This window comes from Lycorma delicatula, chromosome 10 (genome assembly GCF_047948215.1).
Source record: "Lycorma delicatula isolate Av1 chromosome 10, ASM4794821v1, whole genome shotgun sequence".
Classification (NCBI taxonomy): Eukaryota; Metazoa; Arthropoda; class Insecta; order Hemiptera; family Fulgoridae; genus Lycorma; species Lycorma delicatula.
This window is the reverse complement of record NC_134464.1, coordinates 66,823,116-66,842,356: the sequence shown is the minus strand read 5'-3', so window position 1 is coordinate 66,842,356 and position 19,241 is coordinate 66,823,116. Positions and strand designations below refer to the sequence as shown.

At 26.9% G+C, this 19,241-nt stretch overlaps 1 protein-coding gene across 2 annotated transcripts in view; it reads left to right on the top strand.

Moving 5' to 3' along the window:
- Nucleotides 1-19,241, top strand: part of sif (guanine nucleotide exchange factor still life) — a 1,284,896-nt gene that overhangs the window by 1,199,347 nt on the left and 66,308 nt on the right. For both annotated transcript variants that reach the window (XM_075376797.1, XM_075376796.1), the window contains exons 9-10: nucleotides 11,510-11,696; nucleotides 16,232-16,501. In XM_075376797.1, coding sequence (XP_075232912.1) covers nucleotides 11,510-11,696; nucleotides 16,232-16,501 — 457 coding nt within the window. The remainder of the gene's footprint in view (nucleotides 1-11,509; nucleotides 11,697-16,231; nucleotides 16,502-19,241) is intronic.

The window sequence follows — 19,241 nt, the reverse complement described above, 5'->3', positions numbered from 1 at the left end:
ATTTTTTTGAGAGAACTTTTCTCCAGCAGTTTCAAAAAATATATATGCTATAAGGGAACAATCCATTGCCAAGCCACCAATACATGATCTCTCCTCGCCCTGGTAGAATGTACTTCTCACATCACTTATAATTTTCAGTCTCTCTTAATGGCTACACATTTTAAACTTTACATTTTTACTCCATCAAGAAGCTTATCATTTGTCATTGAGACCATTTTCCTGTTACTGTATATCATCATCCCTTTCTCATTACATTATTACATGGAGTATGTTATATTGGTTTTTGATGAATTTAATTTTTTTCACTTTTCCCTTAAACTCCTTATTTTAAAATTTTTTTTAGATATGGAAAAAAATATATAGTCATTAATCAATGGCATATGATGTCCCTGAGTATAAAGCTTACATTAATTTTCATTAAAATTTGTTTTCTGTTAATAAGATATATAGGTTGATGTTAAAGATAATTTATAATCACTTAATTTTACATTTAGTTTCAATTACTTTGGATGCTGGTAAAAGTAGCTTTTTTTGCATTTATGACTCTGCTAACATATGAACAAATTTTGGTTGATTGCATGCCTAAAAAATAACTATTATTAATTATCTCAAGACAGAATTGTTGAAGATGAAGTTTTCTTCATTGTGTTTTATATTTCGTACTTTTTTTTTATCCTGAGTCAGTACTAAATTTGATGAAGCTTTGCTACATTCTTTATAACTTGTATGTGTAGAGGATGTCAGGCTTATTTGCTAGTTTTTGATACAGACATTTAATTTTTTATTAATTTAGCACTGGAGGAAGAACTACTCATAATATACATATAGAATAACTTTACAAAGTTTGTTTTGTTTTTATTTGTTTTTCTTTAAATCAGGGAAATTTACCTACTTGAGAAGTAATGAGAAGAAACAATAAAACAAGTATTCATACATTTTTGAAGTTCTTAGGTTTAACATATTAAAATCATATTAGATATTATAGTAAATAATGGATTTTTAATCATTGAATCATCAACAGAAAAGGTTAATTTTAAATTCCCTTTTCCCTATACCTATTTTTCAAATCTTTCAATTTTCACTCTTGTTGACTGATCATTGAGGCTTAAGTATTTTGTACTCTGGTGAAATGTCTTTCCTTCTCTTGAAAATGAACTAGAATATTTTTTTTCTTTTAAATGTTAAGAATCGCTGATAACAATTTTTTCTGTAGATAGGCTTTCAAGGACCACGCAAATCATTTCATATAGTTTCTTTCTTTTTCTTTCAGAAGTTCTTCATTCTTTCAGTTTGTTTAGCTTTTCTTTCTTCAGTCTATTTTCCTCTGTTGAGATTTTTCTTTTCAGCTACAAGAACCTTTTATTAAAAAATTTTCTTTCTGTATTCTTTTCTATTTAAACTGTTATTTTCTGTAATGTTGAATTTTCTGAGCTCTTCTTTTATCATAGTCATCTTGACCTTCATAATTAACCTTTATTGACCTTTATCAGAGTTTATTGAAAATCTCACTGTTTAGCCTTGTTTAGTTAATTAGGACCATGTGTTCATACTACTTTAGTTGTTTTCTTGTTACTTCCAGGCCTACAATTTTATCATATATTTCTTTATTTGATCTCAGTCTGTGGCTTTGTATTCTTCAAAAAATATTTTATTACTAGACTTGAGATAATATTCTAAGGTAATTTAAAACAAATCATATTATTGAATTAAAAAAATATTCCAATATTAAGTAGGTACATTTTTCTGTAGAGCAAGGTAAGTATTAATTTCGTTTTTTTTTTATTTGTATTTAATATGTAAATATTTATTTTAAAGCTACATATTATTTATGTATAGCCATGCAATATTATAAAATAATCAATTTATTTTGTTTAGAAATAAATTTCATTTTATTTATTTAATGTTTTGGTATCTATAATCATTTTAAGATTGTGGACACCAGTGATATTTTAGGTTAGCTTACAATTTATTTACATAAAGTAATTTTATTATTGTTTTCTTCTTCAGAATATTATAAGAATAATATTTTTATGAAAAAGTATTATAAAAATATTGTTTTTTTTTTGTAGAAATTCATACCAATTTTATATGAAAACTAAAAACTAGGGATTTTGTTCAATTATTGTAGAATCAATTTATTTCTCATAAAATTTTTATTCAGTTACAATATAATATTATTCGTAAATAATACTTACACCTTACACCTTTTTTTTACACATTGAAGTAATTGAAAAAGAAATTAGATGTTAAAGGTAGATAGTTTTTACAGGATGATTCCCTATGTGACTCCTGCTGGATCACTTTTCATGTTTTATTTTTACTTTAGAAGTATACAATCACTGAATGCAATAAAATCCTTTAACTGACTTTATTTAACTGACTTAAATAAATTTACCATTTACAAAAATACACTGTCAGATATATACAGCTTGATGTGCCATTGTCAGTGGCCAAGATTCCATTTCATGCTTTGAGGTTTTGTTTAACCTAGAGTTGCACTAAATTTTTGTATTATTCCATGAACATTGATCATTAATTTCTGTGGGGGCCTAACAAAAATTAACATAATTTTCTTGTTTTTAAGTTAAAAAAATATATTTTCTCCCTTTTTCAAAAATTAAAATTTTTATTAATATTCATAGTCATTGATGAGCATGTTAACATTTAAAAATTATTAATAATTCTTAACAACAAAATTACAAATTACAAATTACAAATTTACAAATTACATTGGAAATGTTCATACAGAGGACCTTTCAGAACTAATTATGAAGTCACTTTTTCTTCCATTACTGGCAGCACCATTGTTAATGAAGTTGACCTTAAAAATATTGAGAACCTCTTTAGATTAGGTTAGGTTTTATGTGGAATATGAGGAGTGGTCGATGACACCATAACAACATAGCCTCTAGTTTGACTTTTTGTGATAGAAATCAGAGTCCTTGGACAATTATGCAAGTAAAGAGGTCACTAATCACTGAACCCTAATAAAAAGTAAGTGTCCATCAGCCACCAAGAAGGTGTCTGCATGATTTCATCGGCAAAACGAGGAAGACAGTTGACTCAATTCATAAAACAAGGATGAAGGAAGATAGAGGTTAAGCAAAAGAGAAATAAAATGAAGGTAATGTTCATCTCACAGAGAAACTCATTCTGATTGGAACTGATAAAGTTGATATGTGATAATAATTTACTGAATCACATATATCTGGACAGAAGTGGTTATCATTATTTGTATCAAAATGGAATAGTAGTCAAACCATCCAAGTCCTGGTAATATGAATATAAACATGGTATTAATTCCTTTTATTTTCGAGCGAATTTGTTTTTAGGTATTTTTTGCTAATTCATATTTATCTTTAATAGACAATATCATTTAATTTACTTAATATTATTTAATATCTACCCATCTGAAGAGATCGATAATAGTGTCAAAATGAAATAATTCTTAATACAATCTTGCTTGGAACCTAAAAAATCCCTTCAGTATATAGTAAAATAATATGTTTAGTCTTGTGTTTATTCGTAAATTATGTTGTTTCTGTCAAATTTGTGCGTTTGAGATTTTTGTTTTTATGTGTTATGCATAAATTGTGCATGTTGCAGTTAATGCCTTTGTATGTATGTCCTGCTTCTGAGAGGTAATTTGTGACACTGATGCTGTTGTGTACAGAGCCTGTATCTGTTCTTTGCACCTGTAGATGAATGCATATGCAGAACATGAGCGTTCATACAGAAAGCACTTATACAGACACTATGCATAATAACAGAATCAATTTTTATATATCACCTCATGAAGAAAGGAATCACATATAGATGTGTTCATGCATGTGTGTGCGCGCACGCGTGCACACACACACACACACACACACACACACACAAAGACATTAACCACAATATTCAAATTCTATTCTACTTAAAAACACAAAATTTGATAAAAGCAACATGCAATAAATAAATACAATATAGATTAAATATATTTTTTTCTAATGTACTTTAGTTTACCAACCGCTTTAAGATTGAGAGCCAGGTAAACAATAACTTTCTGGAAGACAGAACTACATAATTAACTTTGAAAGGTCTTCTAGAAATGCAATATCCAAATCATTTCAAAATGAGTCGTTGAAAATTTTTAGTAATTTCACTTTTGTGTTTTTATACCTTTGTTTTTTTTTTTTTTAATAATTCCTGTTAAATAAAAGTAGAAAAATGAACCTTATACTGTTAATTTTAATATGAACTTTATTATAGTTAACCTTCCTTCAATATGGTCATACTTAGCTTAATTTTTGCATGAACTGCTAATTTTTTCCTTTGGTGTTTTAAGATTATTCTTTCTAAATATCAGTATTTTGTAAAAAAAATTATATTCTTTTATAATTATAGTAAATAACTTTTTAGTATTTAGTTTTTTAATATAAGTTTCTTATCAGTAACTATATTTTTTTACAATTAAAAAAAAACAGAATTTTTTTATAATTTTTTCCGTATTTAGAAGTTTTTAAAACTTTGTTAAAAATATAATAAATAAAATAATAATAATAATAATAATAATAATAAAGCTACTTAATTTATAATAGTACATTTTTTCGGAAAAAATTTATTTAAAAAAAATAAAAAAATAAAAAATATGAGCTGATGGCCCAAAAAAGCTGTGAGCGTTAGTGTGGCCTATTTTACAGCATTTGCCTTGCTGGTTAAACATGACAAAACATGATCCAACAAGGTCGCTCAGTTTTGAAGAAGATCATGACCCGATATTTCATGATACTACACCGAGATCACTGAGTTTTGATGAAGAACAGTATCTGCCGTACACAAGAAGGCAGGGAAATTCTTTTTACCTGTGACTCTACTTCTCCCTTATCATCTTTAGTTTGTATCAGTTCACTGCAATCATTTATGTAAGTACATTATTTATATAAATACCTTGAATTTGTAGAAGTTGACAAAAAATTTATATAAAAAAGAAAATAGTTGACCTGTATATTATTCATTTTAAAAAATAATAAAATTATTTGTTCTTACACTTTTCTTTTTTTATTAAAGAATGCACCATAATTGTGTATTATATATTTTATCATTATTTTTAGATATATTTATATCTACAGTTTATTTTTATTAATTTTAATTTGGCAACATTTATTTGGCATAATTTATAAAAATTATTTTTTTAACATATTTATCAAAGGAACATTTGATAAACGATGAACCATTTAATCGCCTAACAAAAATCTACTTAAAAAAAATTCACTAATTTCATATCTTAAGATGTAATAATACTTAGACTAATGTTATTTTCAGTAAAGTAGATATTCAAGATTATCTAAGTTACTAATAGAGTATTATTACATGTATGCCATGAAGAAGAATCAAAGATACAGATTTTACATAAGTAACACCAAATGTTCTAAATTAAGATTCTTTAATTATAGAATAGGATGAATGGTATCTTGCAAAATAAATTAAACATGTATTTTTTTATTTAATAAAAAGGCTCCTAAAATGATTTTAGGCCATATTTTCTTTTTACATGAAGAAACTGGATACAGTAAATATTTTCGTAGTATTTACAGAGATCTAATGAATAAGATCATAATATTATGATCATAAGATCGTAATTTGTGCTTACAGTAAAAAAAAACCGGCAGTTGAAAGCATTTTTTTGATTTTCTGTTTGTATTACTAGTAAACAGTGAACAGGAAATTGGCACTAGAACATTTTTTATAAGATGACTAACAAAATTATTAAAAAAATATATTTCCTTAAGTGTTTAACATTTTGAGATACGTTAAAAGTACAAGTTTTGCTGTAACTCACTGCACTGATTATGCAAAAGTTTTGTTTACAAACAATACTATTAGTTACTGAATAAACCAGCTGAAACTAGTGTGCATATATTATCCTGATTCACTATTATCACTCAGTTTTTATTAGTTTCAACCCTTACTTTTGATTCATTGTATATAATTAAAGACATATTGTTAAGAAATTAATGAAGGCAAACTTATAATTAAAAATGATTTTATTTATCATTTGTCTTACTTTCTATAATATTGCATTTGTTATTGAAATGCCTCACATACTTTAAAAATATTTGTTATGTATCATTAAAATTATGTAATAGTACCTCAAATAATATAAATAAAATGTATTGAACTGTTTAAAAATTTAACACATCTCTTTCAACAGTACTTAATTATTTTTATTCTGTAAATGATTACTTGGCAGCAATAATTATTAATATCTGTTTATATAGGAATTGATTCCTGTGAAACCAGCAAATTTTGGTCTGATCCTTATGCTAATGTTAGTAATGCTAATGTTATGCTTGTTATTTTTCTTGTTTTTATTTATTGTTATCTGAATTATTTTGTTGTTTTTAAGTTTTCTTTTTTTAAATTATTATGCTATTTTAAATAATATATAGAAAAATAATTTATATAACCTTTCCAAATAGAAGTTGGAGTTTGAGGTTTTATGTAATGCTAAATAGATAAAAAAAAGAATCATTTGTATTGAATTATTTTTAATTTATATCTATAAACATATAATTATTTTTAAACAAATGTGCTGTACCTAAAAATAAGAGAACCTGGCCGCACAATTATCACTTGACTGTAATAAAAATTCTGCTTTTTGTACTGAAGAATTGTGTAATGAAGTAAACAAAATTTCCACATAACAATTCAAATGGTACATATTGTAAAATCTGTTAACTTTCTCACTAAATAAGATGTTTTATGTAATTTTTACTTTTTTAGTTGACAGCAAGGAAACGTTTTGCCGTTAGTGAAAATGAACTCTTAAGTTTTTTTGGCATTTTGGGGTCCTCCAAATTTAAAAATTTTAGTTATAATGCTGTATATATTCAGATTTTTCTGTCAGTACTAGTATCTAATGTCTGTATTATTAAGGGTAATATAAACTACTTGTGTCACAGCTTACATAGTAAGAAGAAATTCTTCTCTTAAATTGAATAATAATTGGATAAGGACGTGGATATTGAGAAGATATAACCCAATGGAATTAACTTTGTTCTGTTTCAATTAATTTAATTAAAATGTTTTCTTTTCTTTCTCTTAATAGGTTATTACCAGAACAAAAGGGCTTTATCAACTTTTGTCTGGAATAAAATTGTAATGCTTTAACCAAATTTTGATACCTAAGTACAAATTGCTTTTGCAGGGATGACTTAAAGCAAATTTTTACTACATTACCAGTTGCCTAACTAATCGATTTAACCAACATTTTTATTAGTAAAGAAATTCGTAACATTGCAACGGTAAAAGTAACTTTCAACATCATTATAGAGCGAAGAGTTAAATTTTATGTCACGTAAATGCAATGAAAGTTCAACAGAATTTCTGTCAAAATCTTTTTGGATTGATATGATTAACTAATGTTATTTATACAATCCTGTTATTATTTTGTTGTGTTTTTTGTAGATGTGAATGTATGGATATGTGTACATTTTCTCTATTATATTAAAAAAAAACCCTAGCCTACTTATTAGACTTTGCATTTTCATTGAATTTGTTCCATCTTTTCTAAACACTTTATGTATTAAAAAGCACAAATTAATTTTTTTTGTAGACTATAAAAGAAAGTATTAAAATTCTGACATTGAGTGGGAAATAAAATTTACCTTTCTATACACAGTTAGTTGACCGGCTATGGTTTAATATGTGAGCCTCAGTAAAAGTAGAAGGCTTTGCTTTTACCTAAAACTTCCAAACTTAGTGTGTGGCACTGTCATTGGTAATTTTATTATATTCTTTTTGTTTTTATTTTATATATGTTAAAAATTGTCAATAAGTGTTGCCAAATTATTATTTTCTTTTTGTATTTATTACAGTGAAACTTTTACACTGTATTTAAAAATTACTTTATTAATTTTTAGTTTCTAACCTCACTGTGTGTGACCAATGATATTCCTAAACTTTAATTTTATTGTACAAAGGTTTATATTTTTCTTCATTACTTTCAAGTGTACTTAACGTACTTTGTTTATTTCTGATTTTTTTATTATATTTGATTGTTTAAGTTGCACATAATTGTCATCGCACAGTTTTCGCATCATTGACACATTTTTGTTTAATTTGTTCAATCACTAATACTGTCATCAAAATATTTCTCTTGCTAACAGTAAATTATGGATTTAATTTTAAAGATAAAGAATTATGTTTTTATTTCAATGTAATTCTTTTTGTTTTTTATTAAAAAAAATTATACTACCATAAGTTCTTAAATATTCATTTTTTATTCTTCAAACTTTACATTTATTTTATATTCATTTTTATGACCACCAAGACACTTTTATTCTTCTCATTTAACATTTCTGTATGTTTATGTTTCAAATTTATTTTATTAATATTTCTACAAAGATTTTTGCAAACCCTGAACTCTTATTTAAAATGTAATTAATTTTTTGTTTTAAAATTTGTAATGATTTTGTGATCAGTAAATGTACCTGTTTTATTTACAATTGTGTTAATCATTCCATTCCCTAAAGATTTAAAAATTGATATTTTATTAGATGAATTTTTAAAATAGTTTGATAGTTGATCATATTTGAACACTTGATAAAGTATACCATACCATTCTTTCTCATTTTCTGATTCACTGTAAAAAAAAACGGTACTTACGTATTAACGCCACCGCAGCTACAGCTTTATTTAAAAACAAAGTAGTTAATCGGATTTCGGTGGATAATGGGCCGATATAGAGTTTAACATAGATTCAAAACAGTCTCTTTATTAATTTTAATAAATGGTTATTTATTTTATTTAACCAAACTTAACCTACGCTCGCTTCGCTCGCTAACCTTGACTAATTAACAGGAGTGTTTTGATTATTTAAATAATAAATAATTGCAATAATTACTGAATTTATTAAATAAATACTCAAAAAATACGGTGTTAATTAGTCAAGGTTAGCGAGCGAAGCGAGCGTAGGTTAAGTTTGGTTAAATTATATTTATAAAATAAATAAATATAAATAACCATTTATTAAAATTAATAAAGAGACTGTTCATTTTCCACCGAAATCTGATTGACTACTTTGTTTTTAAATAAAGCTGTAGCTGCGGTGGCGTTAATACGTAAGTACCAAAAAAAGTATTTTGGTATTGTGGCTAGAACTGTGTTATTTATGCAAAAATAAATTAATTAAAATTAACAACTTTAAATTTAAATTAAAAAAAAAATTTCTTTCATTCCATCATTTTTTTCCTCAGTAATATTTTTGTTATTGAAAGCCAAACATGTTATAAGATTTAATTTAACAAGGAAGATGAGATAAATGAAATAATTTATGAAAACCAGCAAGCTCTTGTCGGGGATTGCATCTAAGACCAGCTGCTCTAGAACCCTTGTGTTCTAACTACAACAACTGGCCAGCTGTGTCTGTAGGTTATCAAATTTCTTAAACAATTTTACTAAACATCTGCAGTAAATATGACTTGATTCTCTGTTACTGTATAACTTTGATGACTGTATGTAACGTGGTAAAAGTAAACCAAAAAATAACAGAATTGTACTGAAGAATTATAATAATTTGCTACTAACCATATTAGTGAAGTATTTTCATGTCTTCTTTTTTTAACCAAATATAATATTATCCTATTTGAGCACAGAGTCAGTTTTAATGTACATGACATTTAATATTGCAAGAGACACTTTCACTTTACTGACTACAATATTAGCTGGATATAGAAAACATGTACATGTGCAAATAAATCATCTTTCAGAATTAATAGATCACTATTCATAGAAGATTAAGAAAAAAATTGATAATTTATGTTTTTTTTTCAGTTCTGTTCTGATACATATTTTTGAGGTTTGATTATTAACCTCTTATTTTATAAGAAATGCTATCAATTTAAAATTGATTTAAATTGAATTTAAAGTTGATTTTTATTGTCAATTAAAAATTCTTACAACCAACCTTGTAATGTTCTTCTAACAGTTTTTATCATTCTGTTATAACTATTTTTACATTTATAAAATATTGGAATTTAAAAAAAAATTTAAATAATTAATTTTGCTTAAAATAATTTTAAGTTCCATTTGTAAAAATAAGTATGTATTCAAAATTTTATATTCAGGAAATAAAACATGAAAACTAATACCAAAAGGAAGTAATAACCTCTTTTTACATTGAATTAGCTAGATTAATATTAAACTTGTACTCTTATGATAAGAGAAGAATGCTCCTGTATAGGAGCAATATAGTTACTAAGTTCTAGTTCTATAAGGAGTAGTATAGTTACTGTTGAAGTATGTATGTTTGTTAATTATACTTTTAATAATTACATAATGAGAATACAATTTTTGTTTTATTTTATTTATTTATTTTTTTCATAATTTTTGTTTTTAATTTAACATTTTTTTTACTGCATTCTCCTCTTGGCAGTTTTTCCAAAGCAGACTATAAAATTTATCTGTCCTTATACTCTGTTTCACGTTTTTTAGGTTATTAAGAGTTCCCAGTACTTATTTTTAAAAAAAATAATCCATAAAGATAACATGTCCTGTACATTTTGTTTAGATTATTTAAAAAAAAATTAATCCATAAATATAACATGTCCTGTACATTTTGTTTAGATTATTTAATTTATTTTTTATCAGTATTTTTACTATCTCAGAGAATATAGCTAGAATATCTAGCTACATTTAAAAGAAAGAATGATGATTTTGTAAAAAATGGGATGTCAGGTTTTTTGTAAATTTTATGTTTTAGGGTCAAACTAGTTCATCCAGACCAAAAAAAAATATGTACATATGTATGTTGCACATGTTTGGTCTTATATTTTAGGATTGACAACTGATTTTCTTCAAATTTAAAGTATTGCTTTATACCATATTAATTTTTTCAAAATTCTTCAAGGGGTTGGGGTATTTAAAAAAAAACAATTTTGACTTTCTGCAGACTCATTTTAGAGAAAACTTTATCAAAGCAAATATGTTACCTACATGCAAATATAAATAATCAAAAAAAGGTCTTTCAGAAAAATCAATCTCCACTTCTTAAAATTGTAGTATATGTTTTTTATTCTTTTCCCCCTTTGGTTTAAATGTTTTTTGAATTATTATACTTCATTCATAAAGCTATCAAAAAACTCTACAATTTTTTTTTTTTTTTAAATTATACACCCTGGACCTAAATGCTGAGGTGTTGATTTAGAGAAAACTTCACTTAAGCAAATTTGTTAAGCTTAACCTATACATGAATATGTAAAAAAAAAAAAGTTTGTAGAATTTATTTTCTACCTCTAAAATATTTATATATTTGTTTATTGTTTCTTGGCTCTTAATACTTTGAATTTTTATTATTAATTGCTGGAAAAGTCATGGAATAATTTGCCAGATTTTTTAACAGATAACTGATCACAAAATGTAAAATTTATTTTTTTGTTTTAATTTCATTTTTGGTACTTCAAAAATTGAGAAGGGATTTTTTGTAACAATTGATGTAATAGAGACTGACGGAAATTTAATTTTACAGCTTCATACTCATGAAGTGGTGGAGGTTTGTGCTAAGATACTGTATCAAGTTGAACTACAACGTACGACACTCGAACATATGTGGGGGTTCTCTGTAGAAGCTGAATTAATTGAAAATGCTGATAGACAGGATGAACTTTGCTGTTATGTCAGTCGTGTAGAGGATAAGAGTGTTGCTATGCATAATGGTAAGTTTGTAACGTATTATAAATTTGCAAAAAAAAATACTTTTTTGATGGATATAATAATGAATTCCATTTTAATTGATAGTGAATGAATGTGAGAAAAATTTTCTCTTTATTCCTTGCTAGTAGTAATGACATTGTAATTTCTATCCCCTTCAACTTTCCTATGTAATAAAATTGACAGATTTTAAATTCAATCTTTTTACATAATATCTGATTAAAATCAACTGTAGAGTAGAACAAAGTTATCTTAGCGCAACCACCACACAGCATGGTTAGTAATGCTAGACAGGTGGGAGTAGACCAGGTTGGTCTAGTAGTGAACGTGTCTTCCCAAATCAGCTGATTTGGAAGTCAAGAGTTCCAGCGTTCAAGTCCTAATAAAGGCAGTTACTTTTATACATATTTTGGATACTAGATTATGGATTCCTGTGTTCTTTGGTGGTTAAGTTTCAATCAACCACACATCTCAGGAACTAAACTCAGGAGGCTAAACAGGAAACAGAAAGACAGGTGGGAGTAAGTTTGGGTCTGTGATGTTAACATATGAATGCCTGTGCCCGCACGCATGTATGCATTCCATCAGTGCACTCAGTACATAATTATATTTCTATACTATTATCTTTTTATCTCATTTATTTATTCAGAAACAAAATGTATCTTAAACTTTCAAATTAGAAAGGAAATTTTTGTAGAATATTTTAGTTCAAGATAGCTGAAAATTCTGTCAGTTTGAAAAATAAAATATGCATTAAGAATTTTCTTTCAGAAATATTTTATGCATCAATATAAGGAAACAATGAATATTTTTTTTTATGTAAGTAAATAATTTGTTACTGTATTTAACCCTAATGAAATGAAACAAATTTAGATCATTAATTAGTCACTAGTGTAAAGATGGGGATACTGTTTGTCTTTAGGGAACTGAACAGTACTGTTTATCTTCTTAAGTAGTAAAGGAAGGAAACCCATCAAATGAAAATGAAGTATAGTGATGCATTAATTTCTGTAACAAATTTACAAGTGGATGAAAGTTCCTAGACAGCACAAGTTCTGAAACAGATTCACCTTAACCAGATTTTGAACACCGAATAATGACACTAGAAGCCATTAAAGCACTTGAAATATGGTGGTGAAAGAAAATTGGTGCATAATAGCAATTAAAATAGCCACCTGTCTGGGTGTGAGTAATAAATCAGTTCACTGTTTTCTCTAAGATATTCTGCAGCTTAAAAAATTATATAAGGATGGTGCCAACATTGTATTTACGAACTGAACGAATAATGTGCTAATGCTTTCAAGGTATATTGTATCACTTTATAAGAGAAGGTAATAAATTCCTAGGAAAGAATATCAACATAGCTCCTTACCAGATTTTAAAAATTTACACTTATAACCATGAATATGGAACATTATACTTATGCTGTCTCATTTTAGACCACTACATACCCAGAGAGGATGCTGTTTTACCATGGGAGTGTTTGCAGTTCTCTTCAAGAATTATCTGTCTCTTAAAGTCAAAATCCAAATAATGTGCACTCTGCGAGGTGCAGTAAAAAAGAAACGGCTGATCGGTAACAAGATAATAACAGTTGAAAAAATGGAAACTTTATTACTGGTTTCAAGTAGTGACTTATTTACTTTATTTTTCTACATAATCGCCATTTCGTACCAAACACTAAACAAGCTTCTTCAAACATACAACATAAAATTCTGCCACCTGGTATTGTGGCCACTTGTATACTGAGATTTTCACCTCTTCACTTTCTTCGAATCATTGAGATGCAAGACAGTTTCTTAGGTGTAAAAAGAGAGAGTAGTCACTGGGCATGAGATCAGGACTATAGGGGAATGATAAAAAATCTCCCACCCAGATTTTTGAATTGTTTCTATTGTGCAAGCAGCCATGTATGGACATGCATTATTGTGAAGAAAAAGAATTTCTGATGTCAGCATTCCTTATTATCAGTTTTGAATGGCACAATGCAATTTAGAAAGTTCACAATAGACTTATGATGTGGTGGATGTTCCAGGTTCCATTAAATCAATCAAAAGCACACCCATTTGGTCCCAGAATATAGTAACCATGATTTTCCTTTGAGCCTGGATTAGTTTGAATTTTTCGGTTAGGTGAACTGGAATGATGCCAGTGGATGAATTTTTGTTTTGCCTCAGATTAATGTATGAAATCCATGCTTCATCACCAGTGACCATATGAGGAAAAAAATTTGTCTTCTTTGTGGTTAAAGCAGTCGAGAAAAGGGCATGCAGATATCATTCTGTGATCTTTGTGAGCACTTGTCATCATTTTCAGCCCTCATTGTGCATACACTTTATGATAGCTTAGAGTGTCAATCACAATACTCTGTCTTTGAAACTTCTCAAAATTCTAAAGAAATTTTGCTAATTGCAAAGCAATGATTTTCTCTCATTTTTGCATTCACACGTTCAACGAAATCGTCGAGTCTGTACACTAGGCCTGCCACATCTCTGTTCATTGTGAACATTTAAACAGCCTTTCTTAAACTCACGATTCTACTGTCTCATTTTTCCTTCATTCATTGTAGTGGGCTCATTTATTTCATACAATTGGTGGTGAATTTCAGCAGCATTATGTCCTCTTGCATTTAGAAATCTCATTTAGTATATCAGTGACCAAACTTCAACAGGATTTGTTATTACTGCATTCATTTTAACACACTGACTCGCAATAGCAAACAATGAACTGATGGAAATATGGCAATTACATGCAGTAATGCATTGACATGCATTACTTAAAGCTTCTGTGCATGCACAAACCAATCAGTGGGCCAATCGCTATTTATAACTCATCAGCCCTTATTTTTGGACCGTGCCTCATAGTATAAATACCTTTGTAACCGTAAATCAGCATCAAGATATAGCTGCTAAGCAGTCAAATATAAGAGCAGTTAATATTTCCTGTTGTTTTCTCTTTCCAATGTTTTTCAAAGGGATATTTCTGAAACAAATAAATAAATGAAAGAAAGAAAAAAAAATTGATATTTTCTATAGTTAAATTAATCAGTGTAATAATTTTACATATATGCTCAGTAGATTTACATATTCTGATATCACAATATGATTGAACTATTATAGTAACCAATATATCTTTTAAATATTGTCATTTTATATAACATTCTGATAGGTGATATTTATGGTATTCCAGATATAATGTTAAAGAAGTCAATTCAGATTCGCATGCATAACATCATTTTAATATAGAGAATAAATCAAAAAAGAATTTTAAAAATAACCATGCTAAGTGAACCCAAAAGGTTTAAAGAACTAATTTTATACAATATATATACTACTTGTGATTTTCAAAGAAATTTAAAGATGAATTTTACAGAAAAAAATTTTTTGATATTTATAAAATATTTAACTTGTTTGAATAAAAGGGGAGATTGTCAAACCAGTATAATTATCTAACTTTTTAATTTTAGTTTGTAAAAATTAAAATTATGTACTTCAAACATGTAATTCTAATTTCCACATTTCTTTACTTAAAACAATTAGTTATTAAATAAGAAAGAAATAAAGTAAACATATTTTTAATAATAATCTTTTAAACGGTTAATTTGACCCAAATGATTTGTATTCTATAAATATTTAATCCTTTTGTAATATAATGTTAAACATTTTGTTTTGTTTAATACCTCAGATCTGCTACATTTTGATAAGTTTTGTTTTTAATAAACCTCAAAATTATTACATTTGTATTTAATTTCTGTGGATTTCATTCATACTATTTTACTCAAAATCAAATTTTTTACAAGTTTTGTTGAAAACGTTTTTTTTATTACACATTTAACAAAGTTGTTTTATATCAAACATAAAAATAGTGTGTTTTTCAACCCCAATCTTTTATTTGTTACCCCTGATTTCTTGAAACTTAATATAAGTAAGTGAATGAATCAAACAGTGTTACCAATCACTATTTTGTAACTTACCAGCCCTTACTTTTGTACTGCACCTCATATTCTGGTGAAAAATGACAATGCATAGCTCCATATTGCCTATCAACTCTTTTAACCTTCAAGGTTTGTGTTTCTAGTATCTTCCGGATTTGGTGTATTATCAAACCTCACCCACAGGGTTTTTCAAATCTTTGTACTGCTCAAAGTTGGGAGGAAAAGCCTTTCAGATTCGATAAAGAGGAGAATAGATGGTAATGCGTGAATGACCATCCTCTCAGCCAAAAGTGTTTTTCTAGAGGTGTTCATGGACTTGCATTTTATGTCATGGATATTATAAAGAAAAATTACATAAGTGTATTTCTTTTGATTTCAATCAATTACAAGGTGAATTTATTCAAGTTTTCATTTAACTCTCCATCATTTACTTATAATTTGTTAACTATTTGAAAAGATTTTTAACATCTGAAAATAATTTTTTTTTCTAATTTAAACAACTATTGGTGATTAGTTTTATGTATTTAATTAACTGTACATTTTTTCTTCTTTCTGTGTTTTATTCAAAATTTGTTTATTATAATTTTCATTGTCTATATTTTACAGGAATCATTAAAGGTGATGAAATTATGGTTATTAATGGGGCAATTGTTAGTGATCTTGATATGATGTATCTTGAATCAGTTCTGCAAGAAGAATTATCATTATGCATGATGATGCGATCATCACGTACTGAACCTCCTGATCTTGCACCAGGAATTCTTAGGTCAACTGATATTGAAATTGAAAGCCTCGTTTGCCCACCCCCTCCTTCAGAACCTCCTGTTATTTCAGAAGAAATGATTTCTGGCCTTATTGTCCCTGCTCCTGGTTGGAGTAAGTATTATTTTATATTCACATATACACTTATACATTTTTTGTATATATATATATGTCTATTTTGTAAGTATTAAATTAATGTACATTTAAATGGTAAATGAAACAAACAGTAAAATAAGATTCAGAATTCAATGGTGATACAAACATTAAAAATAAATATATATTTTACCTAAGATACATAAAGGTAAAGATTTTTTTAAATTTATTTACTTTTAATATCATTAGTTTTTTTTTTTTTTTTAATAATAATGAGTATGAATTAGTTAATGGTGGGTAATTTGAATTGGAAGTTGAATAGTTTAGATTATTTTAAGCTAATTTTCTGGTATCATTTGGGGTTGTATAAAATGATATGGTATAGTTTTAAGTCAACAATTATTTAATTTTTTAAAGTGTTTTGTAAGTATTGTTTATTAATTATTACTTTGTCAATTTTTTCTTATATTTATGCTAAGTATTTGTTTTTTTTTATGATTTTATATTCCCACACAAATTCCTAGTATCTGCTGCTGATGATTTAAGGTATAACAATTAAAAAGATAAACTAGTTTTCAAATTTAATTAAATACTTTTTCTTAACAATTTTTGAGAGTTTTCAATTTTGTTAAAGAAGTTGTCAGTTATAAAAACAAGATGAAACAAAAGACTGAAAAAAAGATGTATAATGAGAAAAAATAGAGTAGTTAAAAATAGATTATTTTTCTGTAATTAATAATTTTAAGATTCATATTAATCCTCTGTGTTGTTAAATTGTATATGAATTCTGAGATAAGACCTTAATTTTTCATGAAAGTTTTTCGCACGATACATTATTGCATAATAAAGATTTGAAAACAAAACTACTAAAATAATGAAAATTGCATATTGAAATCATAGTAATATGAAATTTTTACAATAATAATGGATTTATTTCCATTATGACTGAGGATGCAGAATCCTGTGAAAGTACTTAGATGAAAAATTAAAGTAAGATATGTCTTATCTCAATATTCTGTATTAGGTAGTTATTTAATAGAATTTAACTATAAAAGCAGATTAATAATATAGAAGACAGAGTTGAAATATTATATTCTTGTAAGTTAGAGTTCTTCGGCCATCCTAACATTTTAGCTATCTGCATACGTTGAGAATCATTATCAAGTTTGATGTTAGTGATTGTTTAAGTCATTGATTCTCAAACTTTTTCACTCACCGCCCACATTGAGAATCAAAAATTTTCTAGTTCCCCCAAAATTTTTATTTAAACATACCATCTGTTAAAAATAATAATTCCAATTGCTGTTTTTAAGATGCGCTCTTAAAAAAAACAGCAATTGCAATTATTGTTTTTAAACATAGCATATTCTATTTCTGAGTTGAAACTTACATTTTAAATGAGAGCAATTAAGACACATATTTGGAAGTATTTTTATTAAAATAGCTTTCCGAAAAATTGCAAGTTGCACAGTTAAAGTAATTTGAATACAATCATTTTTTATCATAAAATATAGGTGCGCCTTTAATTTTTTGTACTAGTGTAGTAGATATTTAATTTTAATTTGAAATATCAGGTAAAACATAATTTTTGCCTTTTTGTTTTTTTTTTTGTTTTTTTTTAATAAGCCATCGCCTTCCTAGGCTGCCTGAATGCTCCCAATTTTCTGTGGGCCTTCTTCTGCTCCCCCCCTGAAGGCCTCCAGCGCCCACAAGGGGGCATTAACACCCACTTTGAGAACGAATGGTTTAAGTTTTAATTTCTGTTAAATAACTTTTCAGCACTTTTGTCTTTTCCAGAGTTATTTGTTAAATAACTTAATGCAATATGTACATGGGATACTGCCAACCAAGATGGACGTTCTGAAATGTGTACCATATGTACTATCTTTGTGTTACATAAAAAAACTAATGAGAAATTCACCTCTCATAAGATATTTAATATTTCTGGTCTCAGAATTAGTTTGTAGATCCAGCTGTTTTTATGAGGCTTAGTTTTTGTATTTTTCTAACCATTGTTTTGTAACCCAGTTTGTACCTTGTTACAGTATAAGAACTACTTTAGTTTTTTTTTATTTTGAATAATTGAATGTTATTATTATTTTCATAAATTTTTGTTAATAATTTTAACCTATTGAATGTTTAATTTTTATTGTTTGTTATGAACACAGTTATTATTATTTCTAGTGACTTCATGATGCATAATAGCTCATTAATACAATATTTTCAGATGATAGTTTCATTTGAATACTTCTTTCTATAATAACTTTGCATTTCGTTGTATAATTTCATGGTTGAATAGTAGCATCTGTCTTTTGTTCAGAATATTCACAATTTAAATCTGGCTACATATAAAACACATTTCAAATAAACAATAATCTTTCTTGTAAAAACAACCATTTTAGAAAAAATATAACATTACAAAAACAAGCATTACTAAAAAAAAAAATTGTTGCAATTCAGGTTTATAAGTTTATACATTGTCCATGAATGGCAGAATTACTTTTAATGAAATGAAAGATAAAATCGTAATTTTTAGTGATTTACTTTTCCAGGCTGAATAATCCAAAGCTTATTATCACCAAAATCCTAATTGAAGTTTATGTAGTTTTTTTAATAAGATATTTTCAGGGAAAAAATAACTACTTGTACAAGATTTTTTATGGAAAATCTTTTAAAACTGGTTTTTGATATTTACCTGCTGCAGTTTTGATGCCCACTTTTTTGATTATAAAGCTTAAAAATTGAGTTTATTGACTCAAAT